This window comes from Medicago sativa, chromosome 4 (genome assembly GCF_051527215.1).
Source record: "Medicago sativa cultivar Bolivia chromosome 4, Bolivia_mono, whole genome shotgun sequence".
Lineage (NCBI taxonomy): Eukaryota > Viridiplantae > Streptophyta > Magnoliopsida > Fabales > Fabaceae > Medicago > Medicago sativa.
In genome coordinates this window covers 37,451,286-37,477,034 of record NC_140752.1, presented here as the reverse complement: position 1 = coordinate 37,477,034, position 25,749 = coordinate 37,451,286, and the positions used below count along the sequence as shown (strand labels likewise).

Genomic DNA, 25,749 nt, shown 5'->3' with positions numbered 1-25,749 from the left:
ACAACACAATTGTTAAAACCCTAATAACCCTTTCTTGCAAAATCACTTACTAGAGTTTTGGTTTCCACTACAGCATCAAACCATGTCACTGGGGAAAATTCACCGTCTGGAGATACAGAATTTCAAGTCATACAAAGGTTCCCAAATCATCGGTCCCTTCTCCGGCTTCACAGCCATCATCGGCCCTAATGGCGCCGGTAAATCAAACCTAATGGACGCTATCTGCTTCGTTCTTGGCGTTAGAACCATTCACCTCCGTGGTTCTCAACTAAAGGAACTTATCTATGCTGCCTTCGATGACAGCGAGAAACAGAAGAATGAACGTTCTGCCTTGGTTCGCTTGGTTTATCAACTCGCAGACAAATCTGAGATTCAATTTGCAAGAACCATCACTGCAGCAGGCGCAAGTCAGTACTTCATCGACGGTAATGTGGTTACCTGGGATGTCTACAATGCTAAACTCATATCCCTTGACATTCTTGTCAAAGCTCGCAATTTCTTGGTCTTTCAAGGTGATGTGGAATCCATTGCATCGAAAAATCCAAAGGAACTTACTTTACTTTTCGAGCAGATATCTGGCTCGGATCAATTCAAGAGAGAGTACGAGAAGTTGGAAGAAGACAAAAATTCTGCTGAGGAGAAATTGAAACTTGTTTATCAGAAGAAAAAGACTATTTTGATGGAGAAAAAGAAGAAGAAAGAACAAAAGAAAAAGGCAGAGGAACATATTCGGTTGCAAGACGAATTGAAATCTATGAAAAAGGAACATTTCTTGTGGAAGTTGTTCAATATAGAGAATGATTTTGCTAAAACCACTGAGGAACTTGAAGTTGATAAAACAAGCTGTGAAGGTGTTGGTAAAGAGGTAGAAAAATTTGAACATGAAGCCAATGAAAAGGAAAAGGAGCTAACCAGATGTGATGAAAAGATTAAGCTACTCGAGAAGAAAATAACTGCGATAAGCAACAAACTTGATAACAAGACTCGACCCGATGTTATCAAGTTAAAGGAGGAAATATCTCGTATCAATTTGAAAATTGAAAAAACGAAGAAGGAGCTCAGCAAAAAAGGTGAAGAACGAAAGAGGCATGCTAATGATATAGCAATGCTACAGAGAAGTTTTCAGGATCTTAAGGCGAAAATGGATGACGTAAAGGAAAAGGGTCGAAATGCTGGGGTCGAAAAGGGTCAAGATGGCAATGACTTGGAAGAATATAGTAGAATAAAAGAGGAAGTTAGGATAAAAACTGCAAATCTTAGAGAGAAAAAAGAATTTCTTGATGGGCAGCAACGTGCTGATAGTGAAGCTCAAACTAATTTGGAAGAAACTCTTCAACAATTAAAAAACCGGGAGTCGGAGCTGGATTCAAAGGAAAAACAGATGCGAGAAAGGCTTGATAATTTTGCAAAGAATAAGGATGACCTGGAAAACGCGAAGAAAGAGCTGTGTGTGTTGCAGGAAAAACAAAGAGATTTCAAGCGAAAATATGATGTCTTGAAGAAAAAAACTGATGATGTAGTAAATGAACTACATGAATTGAAATCTGATAGATATGAAAACGAGAGAGATGCTAAGTTTGCTGATACTGTGGCGACTCTAAAACGCTTGTTTCAAGGAGTCCATGGTCGCATGATTGATCTTTGTAGACCAACACAGAAAAAGTATAATCTAGCCGTTACCGTTGCTATGGGTAAATTAATGGATGCAATTGTTGTTGAGGATGAAAATACTGCGAAGGAATGCATCAGGCATTTAAAAGACCTGCGGATTCCTCCCCAGACATTTATTCCTCTACGGTCTATTCGTGTGCAGCTAATAATCGAAAGATTACGCTCGTTAGGGGGTACCACAAAACTGGTTTTTGATGTGATTCAGTTTGATCCTTCTTTGGAGAGGGCAATTCTCTTTGCTGTTGGGAACACTCTTGTTTGTGAAGATCTTGAGGAGGCCAAAATTTTAAGCTGGACCGGTGAGAGGTTAAAAGTTGTAACTGTGGACGGAATTCTGCTGACACAGTCTGGCACAATGACTGGTGGCACTAGTGGTGGAATGGAAGCAAGGTCAAAAAAGTGGGATGCCAAGAAATTTGAAGAATCTTCCCAGAAGAAAGAAAAGTATGAATCAAAGTTGGAAGAGCTAGGATCAACTAGAGATATGCACCATATTAAAGTGTCTGAAATAGAGGAGAAAATTAGCGAACTCAAGAAGAAAGCTCAATATGCTGAGATTGAAAAGCAAGGCATTGAAAAGAAGCTTTCAACATTGAGCGATGAAAAGGGGACTATCAAAAAAGAAATTGAACGAGTTAGTCCAGAACTGATCAAGTTAAGAGATTCTGTTGAAAAGAGAAATGCAGAAATACGCGAGCTTGAGAAGAGTATAAATGAAATCACTGATGAGATATACAAAGACTTCTGCAAATCAGTTGGGGTTGCAAACATTCGCGAGTATGAAGAAAATCGACTCAAGGCTTCTCAAAATGCAGCAGAGGAGAGACTGAACCTGAGTAGCCAACTTTCAAAATTAAAATATCAGTTGGAGTATGAGCAAAATCGGGACATGAGTTCTCAAATTCAAGAATTGGAATCTTCGCTGAGTGCTTTAAAGAATGACTTAAAGGGGCTACAGAACAGAGAAGCCGAAGCAAAGTTAGCAGCGGAGAATGCTACAAAAGAGATGAATCAGTTGAAGGTTGAATATGAAAAATGGAAATCCAAGTCAGAGGATTGTGAAAAGGAAATTCAGGAACGGAAGAAGAGGGCTTCTGCAGCCAAAACAAACTTATCCAAACTTAATCATCAGATTAAGTCAAAGGAGGAACGGATTGAGAAGTTAATGGGGAAAAAGCAGGAAATACAAGAAAAGTGTGAGCTGGAGCAGATTAACCTTCCAATCATATCAGATCCTATGGATACTGATAGCTCGACAGGTCCAGTTTTTGACTTTGATGAGCTCAGTAGGACACTAAGAAATAGGAAACACGGTGACAGGGATAAAATAGAGGTAGAATACAAGAAAAACATGGATGCATTGATGTCTAAGATCGAAATAACAGCACCAAATTTGAAGGCCTTGAAACAGTATGATTCCCTGGTTGAAAAAGAAAGACTTATAGCTGAAGAGTTTGAAGCTGTCATGAAAGAAGAGAAGGAAAAAACAGATAGATTCAATGCGGTTAAGCAGGAGAGATATAATTTGTTCATGGGTGCTTTCAACCGTATATCTGGTAACATAGATAAAATCTACAAACAACTTACAAAGAGCAACACACATATTTTTGGTGGAACAGCATACCTATATTTGGAAAATGAAGACGATCCATTTCAACATGGCATCAAGTACACGGCTATGCCTCCCACAAAGGCATTCTACGACATGGATCAACTTTCTGGTGGCGAAAAGACAATTGCTGCGCTTGCGTTGAGATTCTCCATTCATAGGTAGAGTTGTTTGCGCTTGCTGCATTTTTGGTTTGAGAAAGTATTTTGTTTTTTACTTTTTAGTTATAAAACTGTCCTCATTGTTTTTACTTTATTTCCTATTTTTAAATATTTGCATATGTAAACAAAAAACATGTTATTTAAATTTTGAAGAGTTCAACCAAGTAATAAATATACTTAAACATCTTGCCTATAAAGAATGTCTGCTAACATGGTTCCCACTTCCTTATCTTTTCAGTTATAAGCCTTCACCATTTTTCATACTTGATGAAGTTGATGCTGCATTGGACAACTTGAATGTTGCGAAAGTTGCTAGCTTTATTCGTTCAAAATCTTGTGAAGGAGCGAGGGCTAATCAAGATACCGATGATGGAAAGGGTTTTCAGGTAATTCAAATATCACAGAAAGATCACTTCTATAACAAAGCTGACGTGTTAGTCGGGGTTTGCAGAGACTCTAAAAGTGGCAGTTCGAGAACTCTCTCGCTTGATCTCACTAAATACCGGGAGTCCTAAATTTCATTCAATCAATACATTTTGTTAGTTAAGTTCTTTGTAATGTACGGAGCTCAATTTTCTATGTATAGAAATCCTTCACTTGGGTTCTTCCTTTCTAATGGGAGTTCATACTGCTTCATCTATATCTATACTTTATTTTACTCTCATTTATCTTTCAATGTCTGAGTGGTTTACTTGCTATTTCTAACCATTTTCTAAACATTAAAATAGTTCTTAAATTGTATCTGTTTTGGACCTCAGTATCTGTATTATCTAATTCATATTCAATTAATTTCTTTTCTATTTGTTGTCACTGATTGATTTCTGAATCTGTTACTTTTTTCCTTAAAAATAGATTTTGCCTCTATAGATGTACATAGATTAGTTACCACTTACCAGTGTGGTTAAATGGCACTCATGGCGCCACAATGGCGGAATCACATGGTGGATTTTCGGACAACCATCATAGGCAATTTGTAAAGGAATGCCAACCATTGTGGCACCATAGGTCGCAATGACGTGTTTATATGGCGGATGTTTGGCTTTCTCCTATATTCTGTCATACACTGGCGACAAACATCGTTAGTTACGAAATAACCTGAAAGTTGAAGTGTTAGTTTGGATTTACGAGGACTCTAAAAGAGGCTGTTTGAGAACTCTCATTTTATCTCACTAAGAGATCTGGATAGGTATATGTTAGCAAGTCCTACTGTCAAATATATGTGGAGCAATATAATGTGGCTTTGAAAGAATTATTTAGTTGTAGTTTGGGTGTGCAATATAAAGTGGAATTGGGTTAAGCTACTGTGTGATGTAACTTTCATCTCACAACTTTTGAGTTTGGCTCACTAAGAATTATTCTTGTGGTAATGAGCTTTATATCGGGAGCCGTAACCTTCACCCATTTGATACGTTATATAAGTTAAGTTGCTTGCGATGTACAGAGCTCGATTTGCAATTTTACAATAATAATTATCAGAAAGTGTCGTTATTCTACACGACTTTTATATTTGTTGGTTCAACTAACAGGTAGAGTATTTTTTTTTTTATATGGAAAATGTTAATTGTTCTCTTTTTTTTCTTGTGGTTTTTGGTTCAATTCTAGAGCTGTTTTTTTCCCAGTAATATGGGTGCTGTTAAGGTCTAGCATGGTATTTGCCTTGTTTTTTAAGTAAAGTGGATTGTACATTAAGTAAAACTAATAAGTGATGTTTGTCATATTGTAACACTAGTTGGAGTAAAACAGGTAGAGTATTTTTTTTTTTATATGGAAAATGTTAATTGTTCTCTTTTTTTTCTTGTGGTTTTTGGTTCAATTCTAGAGCTGTTTTTTTCCCAGTAATATGGGTGCTGTTAAGGTTTAGCATTGTATTTGCCTTGTTTTTTAAGTAAAGTGGATTGTACATTAAGTAAAACTAATAAGTGATGTTTGTCATATTGTAACACTAGTTGGAGTAAAATGTGATCTCAAACTAGTATTTGTGTTTTTATTTCTATATTAAATTTTTTTCTGCAACAATTTGTTGGGATTCAGGGCTAAATTGGATCCCTCATTCCTGTTAAAGAATTTTTCCCAAAAGCTTATTACATGATTACAAGGGTTTTTAGTTAAATAATTTTACGGAAAGTATAAATATTTCTTGCAAACATATAGACGGATCTTAATCTTTCAGACAGATCCTACCTGCTTAGGCTTTACATTTTGTTAGGACATTTATCAGCAAAGAAAGAATGGAACAAAGAAAAAGGGACCAACATGGTGCCTTTAAAAGAGATTTTACAATTAAAAAGAAGGGTATTCCTTCCTATACATTTCAAAGGTAAGCTTACAAGTTTTCATGTGTTCGGAAAATAAATTAAGGAAGCCAATACAGAGGTTTTGGAGTCCCTAGATATATACAGATTTCCAGGTCAGATGACCCAAAACCAAGCAATAATAGAACCAGAAGCCAGACCGAAAACTAAGAATAACACACTCACAATCCCAGCAGTCTCGGCATGCTGTAACTTTACGGTTTTAGGAGCTAAAATCATCAATACACTGGTAAGGTATCCATTTGTAAGCCCCAAGAGACAAGTCAGTATTGTGACAGGAATCTCTGTCCGGAAGAATTTTGGACCGTGTAGGCATCCTAAGAAGAGAGGGAAAAACAACAGTCTTGCTATGCAACAACCAATAGCAATTTTTGCATTCTCAAGAAGGTATACTGCAGTAAGGCTTTTGCCGACTAGGTCAAAAACATTAAAGCAAGTAATAAGGAGAACTGGATACCAATCCTTAAGAAGTTGAGAGTGGACATCCTCTGTAATGTAACCTGGAAATATTGCGAGTGTCACAACATAAATGAGCATTAATGCAACTCCATACCACTTAATTGTTCCAACGGTATCCCACACAGTTGATCTCCAAACAGATCCAGTCAAAGGACTGTTGTCATCTTCCACAGCGACTGCCTGAATCTTTAGGTCATCGTAGTACTTCATAATGGGAAGTTTGTGAGCTACATTGTACAAAACCATGCATAGGAACATAATCACAATTGATACCGCAAAGTAGAGATTTGCACTCTTTTGCAGGCCGGAGACATCTTGTGTGTAAACAGCTTTTGTAAATATTCTCAGGAAAGAAACAAGTACCCCTGAAGTCAAAAACATGCATAATGTGAAGAGAAAAACCATTTACCTTTCCAAAGTTCAATAAAAAAAAGGAATATATCGAGTATCAACAATTCCTTACACATTATTTTCCATTCAAACCTAAATCAAGTTACTCAAGATTCATAAAAAAAAACTAAAACAAAAAACAAAACATGATATCAGATGGACTCAGCCTAATTGGTCGGTATGCAAAACTACAAGGTCACTTGACAGACATAGAACATAAAGTTTCAACTCAGAATCAAGCTCCATTTTGTCTACATGATTGTTCTTAATAATTACCTTATAACAATAAAAGAAATGTGTAGGCAAAGAGAAACCCGAGATGCCCAAGTAATACTAACTACAAAGTATCACATACCCGAGATGCACAAAAATGCTTAAGAAGTTTCCAAAGGTACACAATAAAAATGTAATTTTGAAAGAAAAAAAAAATAAAGTTCCTAGGAATATAAGCTGCAAATATCTGATTTTATTCTAGGAAAGGTACATTTATCACACAAACAGTATCAATATAACATATCAGAGAAGAAGAGAATCACTTCAAACTGAATAAAATGAATGCCTAATTGGTTTCACACTCCCATTCTCACATCATATATATGATCTATGAAGCACCACACAAACATGACCACCGGGCACAACATTGCCATTGATATGCACACCCGTATAATAATTTTAAAAATTAAAAGTGACCAGTTATTGAATATAATCACATTCATCTGAAACCACCGACATATGTCAGACACTATACACTCCTTCAATCTATAATGATATCAAAATATTAATATCAAATCACACACAAATCAAACAATGCATCTATAATCTTTACAAAAAACAAAAAAAAAAAAAAAAAAAAACAAAATGGGTGTCGGACAACGAAACGACACCGACACATGTGATTGCATTCAAAGTGTCGGTGTGAGTCAAGTGCATGTTTCACTACATAGAAAGCAAAATATAAAAGTAAAAAAAAATGAAAACTCAAAATAGTAACAAAGTTGAGGGGTGAAGACTTATTTATAGACCTCAATTACACTAACTAGATAGTAACTAACTATAACTCTCTGACTAACACTTAACCAATCCTAACTACCTTAACTAATTTCATCTATCTTCCAACTATTTTAACACACACTCCCATTCTCACATCATATATGATCTATGAAGAACAAACACAAATACTACCACCGGACACAACATTGGCATTTGACACTAATATATAGACAATGTTGTGGCCCAATTCAATCCCTCACAACCTATGAAGCACAGACACTCCTCAGATTAGGTGTGTCCCGGTGTCAGACACGCATCCGTATATGACACGACACTGACACATATGATTACACTGATTATGTCATTTTCTCAAATTATCATCGGTGACAGGTGTCGTGTTTGGTGTCCGTGTCTATGTTTGTGCTTCATAGCTGACAACAAATAAACTCAAAATAGTAACAAAGTTATGGGTGTGAAAACTATACCAGAAGCAGCAGTGCCAGCAATGACAGCTTGCATATACCTCTCAGGCAACTCACCAGCAGATCCAACAATAGAACCCTGCACCAATGCATCAGCAACACCGGAAAGTCCAACAGCACCAACAGCAACATAAAACCCACCATAAAACCCGACCCGACCCTTAACATAAAAAACATCAATCAAAGGAACAAGAAGCAACGAAACAACAAAAAGTGCAAGACCCAAGTTAATCCTAACATAAGCATGAGATTTATGTCTATAAAGAATAATCACAGTAAGACCAAAGAGACCAACGAGCATGTAAACAACAGCGAAGATGCGATCAACGCTTGCTTCAGGGTAAAGATAAGAGAAGTAATCAACGGCTGTGATGAATGCGTTCCATGGAAGTAAATAACCGAAACCGAGGATGAAATAGGTTATGTATGCTAAATGGTATTTGTCTTGTGGTGCTTTTTTGGTTGTTGCTGAAGATGATGATGGTAGAAGAAGTGTTGAATCGGAATCGGAGAATACCATTGTTGTGTTTTTCGGGTTTTCCGTTCGGGTCCGGGTTTGGGTTGATGATGATGATGATGCTGATGCGTGTAAACTTACTTTCCTCTTTTTCTGTTCATATCTTCCAAGGAGAGATTTATTATATTGCAATTTGCAACTAACTATTGATATTGACTCTACCTAATCCTAGTTGTAATGTAATGCAAGTAAAATAATTAATTTATTCAATCTTTCTCGTTTATAAATGTTTCTTTTTAAGTATTCTTTCAAAAAAAAAAAAATTAAGTAAAAAAATATATGTTTCTTTTTCTATTTTGATCCCTGATTGGCCGTAGTTTAGTTACACACCAACCAATAATGTAGTTTTATCATTTTTTTCAAATGAATTTTTTAATAAATAAAACAAACATGTGAAATTAGATTATGAATTAAAAAGAGATGCATTGTCGATATAAATCAATTTTACGCATGCATTCAATAACAATATGATCGTACCTGATCAGAAGGTGACTGCCGGTGCTTTGAATGCGGTGGTTTGAACGGTGGTGGAATACGTTAGAATGCTTCTTGGAGCGAATGGGGTGTGTACCTGCAAGCACTCCGACGCTCAAGTCAGTAGAGATCAGAGAGTGAGGGTTTAGAGGAAGAGTTAGATTCTACCTTCGGGGCTGCCATGAGTCCCCTATATATAGAGGTGGAGGGCTGCAGAGCCGTTGTAATGGCACACTTGGCTCTGGCGGTTACGAAATCATGGAAAGTGTAACCGCCAGAGAGTTTATTGCGGGAACATGCAGAGAGACATTGTGGTTCGTTTGAACCGGTCTCGCTCGCTCCGTGCACCCCCTTGCGGGGAAGGGGTGTGTCGCAAGTAATGTTGGCAAAACGTGATGTTTGGGATTTGAATTGTATTGGGTCTAAGTAAATGGGTCAAAGGTCCTTTTAGCCGGTCCATAACACAATTCATTATAAACTTGAAGAATTTGGTTTAGCAGTAAAACGATATAATTTAAATATGAAAGTTATAAGTTCGAGCATTTGAATTAAGGTAATTGTAAATACATTTGATAAGAAATCACGACTTGTTGGTAAAAAAAAAAAAAAAATCACAACCTGCTTCTGAAAGATATTTACTTCTTATGAATTAATTTTTTTTAATTTTTCTCTTTGATGAAGCTAATTTTTTGTTTTTTACTTTTCTCCATCATATGTGTAAACCTCGATATTTCCTAGTTGCATGAACAACTTGAACTTCAAGAATATTTGCAATTGTATTCTGATCATTTTGAGACATGTTAAAACTAAATAAAAAAATTCAGTTTGGCTGGATGACGCCTTATAAGTATCTAAAATATTTTCACAACCATTTCTTCATTGCTGCAAGCTCTGAAAATTAAGAAAAAATTCATATGCAAAGAAGAGCTGAGAAATGATCGCAAGATTCCTAAAAATATTGACTCGTGAATATATCTTATTGCTTCAACATGCCTAATAAGAGATTACGATACTTCTACGATAAGGACACCTTTTTTTTTTTTAAACCATAATAGAGAGATGAGAGCGAGAGACAGAGAACTTGAGAGTGAAGCTCGCCTGCAATACCATCGCAGGCAGGCTTACCGGCTCTCCTTTTCGCCGGACGTGAGGACAAATTGGGGGGGAAGGGGGCCAAGCAGGGTGCCACCAAAAGGGGGGGATGGGGAGGATTGGCTTGATGTGAGACCGAGAAGAAGGAAAGCGCGGCGACAGGGTGATCGAGGACAGGATTGGAAGCTGGAGGCAAATCGGTTCAGGGATTGGGATGAAGAAGGCGACCGACAGTCTAGATTCAAGGATTCACGTCTGGGTTACTATGAAAGCGGAGCGGGGTACCATCAAGACAGGTTTTCTGATCGATACGGAGGGGAATCAAAGGATGAATGGGTTCGTGGAAATGTAAGGAAACGTGCAGGCTTCTCGCGACAATGGAGTTCAGTCCATGTGCGTGGGAGGAATAAGGAGAAGAGGCAAGCTGATGATGGTGGAGGTAGAACTGATGCGAAACTTGTCAATGCCAAGAACAAGGCTCCTGCGAATGGCCCTCAATTGCGACGGTTTGTTACCTTTTACTTTACGAATTTTCCGCCGCAATTGTCAAATTTTTATTTAAGAAAAGGCTTCGAAGTTTGTGGGATGCTGGAAGAGGTGGTGGTTCCGAGACGGGTTAATGTGTATGGGGAACACTATGGGTTTGTCCGTTATTCCAATGTCCGTGATGTTTGTAAGTTGTTGAAAGCTGTGAATGCTGTCTGTTTTGGTCACTTTCAAATTAAAGCAAAGGTTGCTAATTTTGATAAAGCAGCGGCGGTGGAGGTTGAGAAGGGAGCCGAGGGTGTTGGTGGAGGGAAGGTGGTGTCTAAGGTGCCTTTGCAGGATGTTGGTGCTAAGGAGACGGATGAGGGAGTTATAAAAGTGAGCAAGGGGATTGTGAAGGGTGGTAGTATGGTTGAGGGTGAGGGATATAAAAGTGAGACAATGGGTTTGGTGAAAGGGGGTTCGGTAGTCTTGAATAGATTGGAACCAGTGGTGGGTGTTAAGGTTGGAGATGTGACAGTGAGGTTGGAGAAGGATCGAGGTAAAGGAAGTGGGCTAGGTGGTTCGAAGAAGGTGATTGGAACTATTGGGGCTGGTAAGGCACAATCAGAGGGGCAACCTTCAATCCAAAAATTGATGAGAAAGTATAGATCTTGTGAGGAAGACTTATTGTGGGCACGATGTGGAGTTATTGCTACAGTGATTAACGGTGAGTCAATTCCGGTTGTTCAAAATAGAATTGCGGACGCGGGTGTCGAAGATATTGATATAATTCCATTGGGGGCTGACCAAGTCTATATTCGCAGCAATTCAGAGGTTAATGTAACTACTATTTTGCATGATGCTAAGGAGTTCTTTGATCATTTTTTTACTAATATTGTGCGGTGGGAGAAGAATGTTGTTCCGTTCCAACGGGGTGCTTGGTTGAGGTTATACGGGGTCCCCCTACATGCATGGAATGAATCATTCTTCAAACTTTGCACTCTGGATTGTGGTAGATTTCTTCGATCTGACTCGTGTTCGGTGGAAAGAGATAGATTTGATTATGCTCGGATCTTAATTGCTACATCCAATTTGGAGATAATAAATAGTTCAGAATCTGTTTTGGTAGATGGTGTAATGGTGACTATAAAAATTGTAGAGGAGTGAGGCTTTAATATTGGTGATGATGCATGTTTGTATGAAGAAGGGGAAGGGTCTGATGGTGAGCAAGCACAGCAGAAGGACTGTCGAGTGGAACAAGATGTTGATGTTAATGCCGATGCGCTAGTGGATAAAATTGTGCAAGAGTTGGTGGAATCAGAGGGTAACCACAAATTAATTGATGATATTGAGCTACAGGCCGGTTCTAACTTCAACTCAAGGAAGCTGGACAGCAATCCATCGCAGAAAACTCACGATAGCAGGGAATATGAAGAGTCAGCTGCGACAAATGTGCAACCTGCTCTATCTAATCCGCTTGCAGCTGAGTCACAAGAGGATCCTGTAGCTGTTCAACAACACAATGGTATGAAAATAAATATTGAGTCTTCTGCTGAGGTAAATACGTGTTCTAAGTTTCAGCAGCGCCGCTCAAAATCTTGTCCACCGCGGTCAGACCGTTCTTTGGTCTCGGGTCCGTGGAGCCTGAAATGGTTGCACGCCAAACATTATAGTGATGTGCGGGCTGTTTCTTCATCGGCGTAGGATGTAACACCCATACCAGACGTATCTAGAAAGTCTAGCATGTGTGTTAATATTAGTACTGGATACATTAAAATTTACAACATAACTTACATGCGAATGAATAATTATACAACAAATTACGTTCGTACATAAATCACATAAACAGCTCATCCATACATTTATAAATTACATCCTCAAAATCCAAGTATCCTGCGGCGACACGAACGCACACTTGCTGAAATATCCATCCGACTTCAAGCTTGCACAGTATCATGCTTATCTGAAACAAATAAGGATTGGGATGAGACATAATGTCTCAGTGAGTTCCACCTAATCCTAGGCTATAGGCAACCTCAAGGGGAACCTACGGTCACCACGTGTCTACTTTACAACCTGACGGTTGATTATACGTGTGTGTGGACTTGCATACTTAGACGGTAGTGCATACTAGAGCCGTCATAGTCATATCTTAACTTGTTATAGGCTTCACTTCCTATACGTGTCATGGCGGTCGAGGGGAATCTAAAACCGCATTGCCAAAGATACGCTCTACGTATCAAGGCCTAAACATACATAATCATGGCACGATTCTAACCGGACGAATAGGGGAAACCTAAGATCGTCATCGGCATAACATACTTACTTGTTCTCTACATAACTTGCACATGTCTTATGGCATCTAATGCCCTTGCTCATAACTTAATCATACTTGTAATCACTCTTACATATTCATGAACATAATCATAAACATAACGTACATAGTCGTGCATAAGTTCATTTATTAGGTTAGCGTTGAACAAACAATTATTATCTTGGTTCATTTTATGGATAGTCCCGGGTGGAGTAACCCCGAAATCAATCCCATACATGACCGATGTACGTACATCGGACTCCCTCGGTGTCGTGCGGGTCCCTTGCGGCTTGAACCGTTCCCCTTAGGTCGAGAACCTCCCGTATCCCCCTGGCGTGGATAACAAGAGACACGAGCACCTACGTCTTGTTAATTTCGGTGACATGCGGGTCCCTTACGGCTTGAATCGTTCCCCTTAGATCGAGAACCTCTTGTATCCCCCTGAAGTGGATAGCAAGAGACATGCCACCTACTTATTAATCATAGTCATGTCGTACGTATACATAAACATATTCATACTTGCTTGCTTAATACCTCGGACCCTTGAGTCGATCCGGTTAGCGGTAAACTTATATATTCTTAATCTTAGTGGAGAGATTAACTAATCAATCCATTACTTAATGTTCTAACTAATCATACATGATCATATGCGAAGAGAATACACTTCGCGTCTTACTTAATTAAGATCATTCCTATACTTAACATACTTAGGGATTTCATGCTAAACTTGCTAGTTCTCGACTACTATGTCGAGGCTCTAGTTCTTCCCTTTCTTAGTACTTACTACCCGAATAAATCAGCTTAAACTCTCTTGTGCCTCTCTTAATGTACATGTTAAGATTACCATGATTCTTGATTCAATGATTGCTTGATGTTATGTGCATTGATTCGGTGTTGTTTTGGGGTTACAAAGTCGTAAAACGTTGAAAGAAAAGCATCAGAACGCACCACGGACCCTGAACTGGGCCAACAGGCCAAAGCAAGTTGGCCAAGTCCAGAGAGCCACGCTATTGGCGCAGCTGGGGCGTAGCCCTTGCTGGGGAATTTCGCTATTTTTGACCCAAAACTCATCCTAGTCGTTCCTGCAATGCACCAAAACATCCAGCAACATACATATACATTATAAAACATCTTTCACAGCCATATTAACATGTACAAAGCAAGATCAAGGCAAGGGGATAAAATTCCCATATTTTCTAATCTTAGCATAATTCTTGTTTTTGCTTGTAAATAAACACATAATCCCAATGGTGGGTTCTATCTAAGAACTCACCTAACATAATCCTTGCTCTTCCTTCAATTCCAAGCTCAAACCCTAATCTTCAAATTCCTCACATCATGCTAAAACCTCTTCCTTTTGATGCTTTCTTGCCCAAGAAGCTTCTTTGATCCATGCTTGATCATAAATACCATGACTTTGGAAGGCTTGTTGGAGAAAGATTGAGGGAGAGGGGCCGATCCATAGAGAGAGAGAGGAGAGAACACTTTCTCTAAAAACCTAGAGAGAGAAAGAGAAGTGGAAAATGATTATTTTGGCTCCAAAACCACTTATATACCCCCTTACGCGCAATTACTTAAATGCCCTTCATCTTGACTCGTGTTTACCTGACACTGATACACAAGTCCGTGCTTGACTGATTTTACTCATGACTATCTTCTGTCGTACTTAGCATCCTTCATCATAACCTCTTTCCATGAACCTGAGTCCTCTGGTTCATTTAACAGATAAAATTTCCATTAGCTGACGAGCGGGATGTTACACTCTACCCCCCTTAAAAAAAATTTCGTCCTCGAAATTTAGAGATCGACTACAATCATCATGACATACATTTTCCCATTCATACCTATCCAAAGGGTTCGTCGTATTGTGTCCTCATCTTGTTTCTTAACCCGCATGTAACTGAACATAGCCTTCTTGATCTTAATATCACTCAAACTTAGAGTTATCCTAGCATACCATAACTTAGAACTTACCTTGCTACACATAAACTGGTTATCTCAGATCTTACCCGCTTAGCATAAACCATTTCATAACGTTACCTTATCACAAACATGAACACCCAGGATTTGTCTTTTAACTGGAATCCCATCAGATACCAGGTTTGCCCTGCAGTGCTTACTTGCAACATAAAACATATTTTATACGTACATCTTATCATGATTACATAATCTTACTATACCTTGAGATACATGCTTCGTACTTGTATTACTCAAAAAGACGATTCCACGAATCTCTTATCCCTTTCTGAGTCTTAGGAAATCTTCGATCTCATTGCAATATCATTGCATCTTATCACCCGTACTGAGGGGTAACTTACATAGCTTGACATGAAAGGTGAAATCAACCCACCACTTCATCCGTTAATCTATTAACCAACATTATGGTTTTCATACTCTTGAAACTTACTAGCATATCCACTTGCACATACATCGAATACTCTTAATACACTTCCGTGTATCCTACATGATATTGGCTTTATATAAACATTGTCGTTTCCATAACATGTACATACTTTCAAATGCCACTTCTTGCGAAATGATAACGATACGTGTTCTAAAATCTTCCTTAAAGAAATTTTTCTTAAATTTTTGGTATTCGGGTTCTTGGAACGAATTTATACATGACTAAAAAGATTTTACAACTTGCCCAAAATTTGTCCATGACAAGTTGGTCCTGAAGTTCGTACGTCTTAAGTGAGTCCACTTACAACGTATCTCATCAGTTTCAAAAAAAATGTATAATTTCCATGAGTTTAAATAAAACATCGTTCCCAAGTCCCATAATATCAATCTTAGCTTTTAAAAATTTTTAAATCATGACTTAACATGTTTTATCTAGTATCGTTTTCACTTAACAAGTATCGCATACGAAAGTATGGTTCTCATTTCTCAACTCGAGAGTTGCATCTCCTTTCATAATAACATACTTACCATACTGCTTACATGTCCATAGGAAATCCTTTGGACTTCTTAACGTAAACTTATTCCTCTTCCTCAGAACACTAAACTTGATTCTCCATAACATCTCATCCGGTTATCTCTTGAGCATTAATACCCTTTTCTAGAGTTCTTGGTAAATACATAAAGTTGATTGTGACATTTACCTTCCCATTATTATTCAAACAAGGAAGTCTAGGGTTACTTGATACATGTTCAAGCATAAGAGAGTTCTCTTTGATTTGTTAAAGAAATTTGAGAATGAAAACAATTGGATTAAAGATGTTCCATTAAGAACAAATCAAAGTGACAAGATCAGGGGATAAAAGGTTGTTTTAAAAATGCAGAAAAGTTCACACTTCCCGCAAGCTACGCTAATAGCGCAGAAAATTTCCAGCCATGCCAGAATTTCGCTATTAGCGTAAGCCTCTGGAAGATGCTGCATATTTCGCTATTAGCGTAAGCCAAGCTAATAGCGTAGTTCTTGAATGGTTTCTGCAATTTTGTTCGAAACTTCTTGTTAAACTCTCATGTTTGGACCTGTTTCAACCCCAGACAACCGGTGAACATAACAGACAAGGAAAAAAAATGCAAGGCATAACATATAAACACCTTAAACAATCTTATTCTTCACAAAGCTTCATACATACTAAAACTCCCATGTTTCGTATTTAACGATTAACTTCCATGTTGCAACCAACATCACAACCTTACATTTGTTTTGTAAATTCCAAAACTCGTGATATTTTATCTTATACTCATAATACTTGACTTGGGGGTAACTTTACATTTTTACTAATTGGATTTACCGGCTGAAGCATACATGTCATACTTGAACTTGTTTCCGAGTAACTCAAATTCCTTTGACAATCTCATCTTGTACTTGAACATATCTTTCTTAACATTTAACCTTTGCATTCTCACATACTATATTTTTGCTTAATCATACCAATGCTTGCTCGTTGATTTTCTTTTTAATAGAAAACTTCGTAAACTAGCGCATGGGTCATTGACATTGATGATTTTCTACTTTATAAATATATTGAGTTTAGACCCCGACCGTTGCTCTAAAATCATAGAACGAGTTGATAACACATACGTGTCATCAAACCTAGACTCTAATAAGTCTAGCCCGCTCTACGAGTGTCGATGCAACTCGGTTCCTAGGAAAATCTCGTGAATTTTCAAAATGTCAATCTCAATCACCCATACGCGTAAATCTTTCTAAAATTATTTAAACTTTACCATTCAACATCATATTGAGCCTTAGCAAGTCTATTAACCAAAACATAGGTTCGAGAGATACGTCATATTTCCACATAATCCGAGATCCTTGTGATTTCTTATAACTTTGCACCGTTTTAACTTCTTACTTCATAACTCATGCATAAACATCCGTGACTTTTCTTCTAATTGCCAGAACTTCTATTCTCTTGATCTTGACTTGTTCTTGACTCTTGACACATTAACTTTCAAAGCTACCTTAAACCGGATTGATTCCGTTAATACTTCTCTATGCATTTCTTCCTTAGAAATCATAGGATGTGATGTGCATTCGTTACTTGATGTTATAGAAAAAGTTTGTCATATAAAAGATAGTGAAAACAACCCCCAATAGCTACTACTGACCCTAGAGACGAAATGACAATTTTTGGAAAAACTGAAAATTTTCGCCCCAGGTTCGCTATTAGCGAAATTCTCTGGAGTAATTTCGCTATTAGCGTAAATTTCGCTATTGGCGTATTTTTCTTCAACTCAGTTTTCCAGAAAACATACTTTGCATAAAAATCTCATTTTCTCAAGTAATCTAGTGCACATCATTCATTCTGGTCATCATAAAAAAAATAATAATTTCATAACTGTTGCATGGCAAGCATTAACACCAATCAATTCAATTCACGGCACATTAGAACTATTGTCTTGTTCATCACCTCACTTAACATAAAACTTCAACTTCATCCACTACGAACAGCTTAACTTATTTCTCTGCTAATTCATTCACTGCTTAGAACCTTATTCTTACTGGACATATAAATCTTCTGTTCTCGTATCTCAATCCCTGAGAGTTTATTAACTCCATCAACACATATCATCTTATCCTTAGCTTGTAGTCTTGTACTTACGTTCCAGAATATATATATATATATATATATATATATCCAACTTCTTCACTTATGGATACTTGAAGTATCACTAACATCATACTCGAATTTGTCGGGACGTTCTTTCTTAACATGCCTTACATTCCCGGAGGATTCACAATTGTGCTTAATTAGTTCATCGGCCACCTTTTGGCACGATCAAACTCTTACTAATACTTATCCGAGTTCTTACTTATGAATCCACACTTTCCAGTGCATCTCCATCACATACTTCGTTCCTCCTGGGTCCTATTCAGCTCTCAGGTATCCGTTCTAATCATCGAATGTTAAATTGAGCTGATCAGGCTCAACTAACAATGACAAATAGAACATTTACCCGGAACCCAATGGTCCCACTACCTTAGTTGTAATTTAATGACCCAAGGCACGGTCTGAATCGACCTGCTCTGATACCAATTGTAACACCCATACCAGACGTATCTAGAAAGTCTAGCATGTGTGTTAATATTAGTACTGGATACATTAAAATTTACAACATAACTTACATGCGAATGAATAATTATACAACAAATTACGTTCGTACATAAATCACATAAACAGCTCATCCATACATTTATAAATTACATCCTCAAAATCCAAGTATCCTGCGGCGACACGAACGCACACTTGCTGAAATATCCATCCGACTTCAAGCTTGCACAGTATCCTGCTTATCTGAAACAAATAAGGATTGGGATGAGACATAATGTCTCAGTGAGTTCCACCTAATCCTAGGCTATAGGCAACCTCAAGGGGAACCTACGGTCACCACGTGTCTACTTTACAACCTGACGGTTGATTATACGTGTGTGTGGACTTGCATACTTAGACGGTAGTGCATACTAGAGCCGTCATAGTCATATCTTAACTTGTTATAGGCTTCACTTCCTATACGTGTCATGGCGGTCGAGGGGAATCTAAAACCGCATTGCCAAAGATACGCTCTACGTATCAAGGCCTAAACATACATAATCATGGCACGATTCTAACCGGACGAATAGGGGAAACCTAAGATCGTCATCGGCATAACATACTTACTTGTTCTCTACATAACTTGCACATGTCTTATGGCATCTAATGCCCTTGCTCATAACTTAATCATACTTGTAATCACTCTTACATATTCATGAACATAATCATAAACATAACGTACATAGTCGTGCATAAGTTCATTTATTAGGTTAGCGTTGAACAAACAATTATTATCTTGGTTCATTTTATGGATAGTCCCGGGTGGAGTAACCCCGAAATCAATCCCATACATGACCGATGTACGTACATCGGACTCCCTCGGTGTCGTGCGGGTCCCTTGCGGCTTGAACTGTTCCCCTTAGGTCGAGAACCTCCCGTATCCCCCTGGCGTGGATAACAAGAGACACGAGCACCTACGTCTTGTTAATTTCGGTGACATGCGGGTCCCTTACGGCTTGAATCGTTCCCCTTAGATCGAGAACCTCTTGTATCCCCCTGAAGTGGATAGCAAGAGACATGCCACCTACTTATTAATCATAGTCATGTCGTACGTATACATAAACATATTCATACTTGCTTGCTTAATACCTCGGACCCTTGAGTCGATCCGGTTAGCGGTAAACTTATATATTCTTAATCTTAGTGGAGAGATTAACTAATCAATCCATTACTTAATGTTCTAACTAATCATACATGATCATATGCGAAGAGAATACACTTCGCGTCTTACTTAATTAAGATCATTCCTATACTTAACATACTTAGGGATTTCATGCTAAACTTGCTAGTTCTCGACTACTATGTCGAGGCTCTAGTTCTTCCCTTTCTTAGTACTTACTACCCGAATAAATCAGCTTAAACTCTCTTGTGCCTCTCTTAATGTACATGTTAAGATTACCATGATTCTTGATTCAATGATTGCTTGATGTTATGTGCATTGATTCGGTGTTGTTTTGGGGTTACAAAGTCGTAAAACGTTGAAAGAAAAGCATCAGAACGCACCACGGACCCTGAACTGGGCCAACAGGCCAAAGCAAGTTGGCCAAGTCCAGAGAGCCACGCTATTGGCGCAGCTGGGGCGTAGCCCTTGCTGGGGAATTTCGCTATTTTTGACCCAAAACTCATCCTAGTCGTTCCTGCAATGCACCAAAACATCCAGCAACATACATATACATTATAAAACATCTTTCACAGCCATATTAACATGTACAAAGCAAGATCAAGGCAAGGGGATAAAATTCCCATATTTTCTAATCTTAGCATAATTCTTGTTTTTGCTTGTAAATAAACACATAATCCCAATGGTGGGTTCTATCTAAGAACTCACCTAACATAATCCTTGCTCTTCCTTCAATTCCAAGCTCAAACCCTAATCTTCAAATTCCTCACATCATGCTAAAACCTCTTCCTTTTGATGCTTTCTTGCCCAAGAAGCTTCTTTGATCCATGCTTGATCATAAATACCATGACTTTGGAAGGCTTGTTGGAGAAAGATTGAGGGAGAGGGGCCGATCCATAGAGAGAGAGAGGAGAGAACACTTTCTCTAAAAACCTAGAGAGAGAAAGAGAAGTGGAAAATGATTATTTTGGCTCCAAAACCACTTATATACCCCCTTACGCGCAATTACTTAAATGCCCTTCATCTTGACTCGTGTTTACCTGACACTGATACACAAGTCCGTGCTTGACTGATTTTACTCATGACTATCTTCTGTCGTACTTAGCATCCTTCATCATAACCTCTTTCCATGAACCTGAGTCCTCTGGTTCATTTAACAGATAAAATTTCCATTAGCTGACGAGCGCGATGTTACATAGGATGTTCAACAAAGAGATCGGTTTAAAAGTGGTCGGTATCAAGCTCAACGACGGAAGAAGGTTGACGGTGTGATGCGTCATAATGTTCATAGCTTGAAGAAAGTGGCAAGGCTACCTAATAAAGACCGGGCAGCGGTTATGAAATATTTAAAGAAGAAGAATGGATGCAAGCATCAAGGTTCAACTAATCTGAAAAAGGCGGTCACAAGAATTTCCAAAGATTTATCTGATGGTTCCTCTTCTTCTAGCTCAGTTAATAATGATTTGAAGCATTGGGTGGTTTTACACGGAAGTGAGAAAGTGGTGAGGGAGGATGTTGTGAATTTAGGGGATACTATTGGTGTTCAGCTTAGCGGATGTAGTAATATGTTTGGGGTGTTGGCAAAGAAGGGGAAAGGGAAAAAGAAGGGGACAGATGTTGGTGAGGGAGTGGTAAGGGGGTCGGTTGAGGGAGTTGAGTAGGAGGTGAGGGTGGTGGTGGTGAGGGGTGGGTGAGGGTGTGTGTAATGAAGTTGCTTTCTTGGAATGTGCGGGGGTTGGGTGGCCCTGAGAAGAGGAAGGAAGTTCGGTCTATTGTGAAGGAAAAACGTCCGTTAATTATGTGTTTGCAAGAAACAAAGTTGCAAGTGTGTGATACCAGGTTGAGTTCGGCGGTATGGGAAGGGTAACAGTGTGCATTCTCTTTTCGACCGTCGGTAGGGGCGTCAAGGGGTTTGTTGTCGATTTGGGATACTTCAGAGGTGGAGGTATGGTCATCGAGTAGTTTTGATCATGTGTTGAGTATCCATGGAAGGTTTATCCAGACTAATGAGGAGTTCCATTTGTTTAATGTGTATGCCCCGTGTGATTTTCATGCTCGTCAGGTTCTTTGGGCCTCTTTAACGTTGCACATTCAGGCGTTGAGAGGCAAGAAGGTTTGTGTTTGCGGTGATTTCAATGCTGTTCGAAGTAGAGAGGAAAGAAAGTCTGTGTCGGATTCTGTGGTGACGGATTTTGGGCCTTTTAATAGTTTCATTGATGACAATGTGTTGATTGATTTACCACTGTGGGGGCGTAGATTCACTTGGTTCAAAGGGGATGGCAAGTCGATGAGTCGTCTTGATAAATTTCTGGTTTCGGAGGAGTGGAGTTTGACATGGCCCAATTGTATTCAGGTAGCTCAGCTGAGAGGATTATCAGATCACTGTCCGTTGATTTTATCGGTTGATGAGGATAATTGGGGGCCTCGGCCTACTCGATTCTTGAAATGTTGGGCGGACTTGCCAGGCTACAGACAATTTGTTTCTGAAAGATGGAAATCGATGCGACTGGAAGGGTGGGGAGGTTATGTGCTAAAAGAAAAATTCAAATTGATTAAAATTGCTTTGAGAGAGTGGCATGCGTCCCATTTACGTAATTTAAATGTGAAAATTGCTAATCTAAAAGACCGACAGGCTGAGTTAGATGGTAAAGGGGAGTTGGAGGAGTTGTCTGCAGAAGATTGTGAGGAGATCCGAGGTGTGTCAGTAAATATTCATTCTCTATCCAGACTCAATGCTAGTATTTGTTGGCAACAATCTCGGAATAAGTGGCTTCGTGAAGGTGATGCAAACTCGAAATTTTTCCACACCGTGATGTCTTCTCGCCGTCGTCATAATGCTATCTGTTCGATTTGGGTAAATGGCGTGTTGACTGAGGGAGTAGAGCCGGTTAGGAGCGTTGTGTTCAATCACTTTGCTCATCATTTCAAGGCGCAAAGTGTGGCTCGTCCAAGTGTGTCCAATCTGCAGTTTCGTTCTCTTTCCTTGTCTGAGGGAGGGGGTCTGATAAAACCTTTTTTGGTGGAGGAGGTAAAGGCGGCGGTGTGGGATTGTGATAGTTTTAAAAGTCCGGGACCGGATGGGGTTCATTTTGGTTTCATAAAGGATTTTTGGATCGACCTGAAAGATGACGTTATGAGGTTTGTGTCTGAATTTCATCGCAACGGTAAATTAGCTAAAGGTATCAACACTACTTTCATTGTTCTTATTCCGAAGATTGATAACCCACAGAGACTTAATGATTTTAGACCTATATCTTTGGTTGGGAGTATGTATAAAATCCTTGCAAAAGTGTTAGCGAATCGATTGAGGACAGTGATTAACAGTGTTATTTCCGAAACCCATTCAGCTTTTATAAAGAATCGCCAAATCCTAGATGGTATCCTCATAGCCAATGAGGTGGTCGATGAAGCTAGTAAGATGAAGAAGGATTTGTTATTGTTTAATGTTGATTTTGAGAAGGCCTATGATTCCGTTGATTGGGGTTATCTGGACTCAGTTATGGATCGTATGTCTTTTCCGGTCTTGTGGAGGAAATGGATTAAAGAATGTATTGGTACCGCTACAGCCTCTGTTCATGTCAATGGTAGTCCAACGGATGAATTCCCTCTCCAAAGGGGACTTCGTCAGGGGGATCCCCTCTCACGGTTCTTGTTTCTTATTGCGGCTGAGGGGCTTCACATATTGATGAAAGCTTTGGTTGAAAATCAGCTGTTCACGGGGTACTCGGTAGGGGTAACAAACCCGGTGGTGGTGTCTCATCTCCAATTTGCTGATGATACGTTGTTGTTGGGCCAAAAAAGTTGGGCTAATGTGCGTGCTTTGCGGGCATCTCTTTTTATTTTTGAGTCGATGTCCGGATTGAAGGTGAATTTTCATAAAAGCCTGTTGGTGGGAATCAATATTTCTAAATCTTGGTTGGGTGAGGCAGCGGCGGTTTTGGGCTGTAGAGTGGGGAGTATTCCTTTTCTGTATCTTGGTTTGCCTATTGGGGGTAATCCGCGGAGACTTTCGTTTTGGGAACCTGTTGTGAATCGCATTAAATCTAGACTGTCGAGGTGGAATAGCCGGTTTCTCTCATTTGGTGGCCGTTTGATCCTTCTAAAATCAGTCCTGACTTCTCTTCCTGTCTATGCCCTTTCCTTTTTTAAAGCTCCATCAGGTATAATCTCTTCCATTGAATCTTTGTTAAATAATTTTTTTTGGGGAGGGAGTGAGGATCGTAGGAAAATTACTTGGATTGGTTGGAATACTGTGTGTTCATCTAAGGAGACTGGAGGTCTGGGGGTTAGGAAGTTGAAGGAGTTTAATGTAGCATTGTTAGGTAAATGGTGCTGGAGGTTGTTGTTGGATAGAGAGGGATTGTGGTATCATGTTTTAGTTGTCGTTATGGCGACGTTGGTGGGAGGTTGGAGGATGGGGGCCGGAGTTGTTCTTCTTGGTGGAGGGAGGTTGGGCGGATTCGACAAGGTAGTGGTGGTGTTGGGGGTAGGTGGTTTGAAGATAATGTGGTGAGGAAGGTGGGAAATGGGAATGACACACTGTTTTGGTCTCATAGATGGTTAGGTGGTGTGGCGTTGAATGTGCGCTTTCCTAGATTGTTTGATTTAGCTGAGAACAAAGAGGAATCAGTGGCTAATATGTTTTCTCGTGGGTTGGGCCAGGGTGGTGAGGGTTGGAAGTGGAGGCGTAGGTTGTGGGTGTGGGAGGAGGATTTACTAGCGGAGTGTAGGGCTTTACTGCTTGATGTTTCTCTGTTTCCAAATGTTGCAGATGTTTGGGTGTGGCTTCCGGACCCGGTGGGGGGTTACTCTGTTCGCGGTGCTTATGATTTGTTAACCTCTGCTGACACTAATCATCAGGGTAGCGCTTTGGATTTTGTTTGGCATCACCAGGTTCCGTTGAAGGTTTCGATCTTTGCTTGGCGGCTTTTGAGGAATCGCTTACCGACGAGAGCAAATTTGGCGGCTAGAGGTGTCATTCAGACAGAGGCGGCCCTTTGTGTTGCGGGTTGCGATCAGATAGAAACGGCTGAGCACTTGTTCATTTCATGCCCTTTATGTGCTTCTTTATGGCAGCAGGTGCGTCTTTGGATAGGCTTTGTGGGGGCGGATACTATTAATATTGCTGATCATTTGGTGCAGTTTACCCATATGACAGGTGTTGGTAAAGCTAAGCGTTCGTTTCTGCAATTCATCTGGCTTCTTTGTACTTGGGTTTTGTGGAACGAACGCAATAACCGCCTGTTTAAGAATGTTATAACAGATGTTCCCAAACTGCTAGATAAGATTAAATATTTGTCTTTAGAGTGGCTTATGGCTAAAAAAGCTGTGTTTGTTTTTGGTACTCAGAGGTGGTGGTCAAGCCCTATGGCTTGTTTAGGCATTGGCTAATCACCGGTTAGTTTTTCTTTGTGCTACTGAAACTCATTGTATTTTTGTAGTGGGTTACTAGGCACACCTTGTGCTTGGGAACTACTACTTGTGTTGGTATATAATTCCATTTTGGCTTGTTCAAAAAAAAACTTTTGTTTTTAGATATTTTTTCTGTAAAATAATACAATTAATATTCATTAATTTAGTAAATATTAAAAAAGTATTAATAAAAAATAGAAAGTAAAAAAAACCACCTAAGACCGTTGGAGGATCACCGGGGAGCACCCAGAGCTCTATTCTCGTTAGCCTCGTCGGCCTCCGGAAAAATGGCTGGAGCTCACCTCCATATTTATTATTATTATTATTATTATTATTATTATTATTATTATTATTATTATTATTATTATTATTATTATTATTATTATTATTATTATTATTATTATTATTATTACTATTATTATTATTATTATTTAATTATTAATATATACTATTAAATATATCTGAATTTTTAAAGTTATTGGGCTAGAAAAAGAATTTGTATTTGGACTTAAAATAAAACCATTTTGGATTGAATCCATTAAAAAAAATAGTATTGGACTTTGTAAATAATACTTAAAGAAAGATAAATTATATAAAAAAAAATATTTTAAGCAAAAAACTGTAAAAATAAAAAATAAAAAATAAAGAGGAGTCAGCTTTAGGCCCACCTTCATATGTGGGGCGTGCAAATTTGGGGCTTGTGTAGAAGGGGCTCATTATCCTTGACAA

The 25,749-nt window shown here is 38.8% G+C and overlaps 2 protein-coding genes and 1 pseudogene across 2 annotated transcripts; 2 read left to right on the top strand and 1 right to left on the bottom strand.

Moving 5' to 3' along the window:
- LOC146929178 (structural maintenance of chromosomes protein 1-like) lies at nucleotides 1–4,105 on the top strand. The gene is made up of 2 exons (XM_085701223.1): nucleotides 1–3,441; nucleotides 3,680–4,105. The coding sequence occupies exons 1-2, from the start codon at nucleotides 83–85 to the stop codon at nucleotides 3,954–3,956; spliced, it is 3,636 nt and encodes a 1,211-aa protein (XP_085557349.1). The 5' UTR covers nucleotides 1–82; the 3' UTR covers nucleotides 3,957–4,105.
- A 1,565-nt stretch (nucleotides 4,106–5,670) lies between these two features.
- On the bottom strand, nucleotides 5,671–8,692 carry LOC146929177 (equilibrative nucleotide transporter 1-like). Its single transcript, XM_085701222.1, has 2 exons — nucleotides 8,078–8,692; nucleotides 5,671–6,577 (listed from the first exon to the last, which is right to left on the bottom strand). The coding sequence occupies exons 1-2, from the start codon at nucleotides 8,592–8,594 to the stop codon at nucleotides 5,850–5,852; spliced, it is 1,245 nt and encodes a 414-aa protein (XP_085557348.1). The 5' UTR covers nucleotides 8,595–8,692; the 3' UTR covers nucleotides 5,671–5,849.
- Nucleotides 8,693–10,124: 1,432 nt separating this feature from the next.
- Nucleotides 10,125–12,329, top strand: LOC146929176 (uncharacterized; annotated as a pseudogene).
- The last annotated feature ends 13,420 nt before the right edge of the window (nucleotides 12,330–25,749 follow it).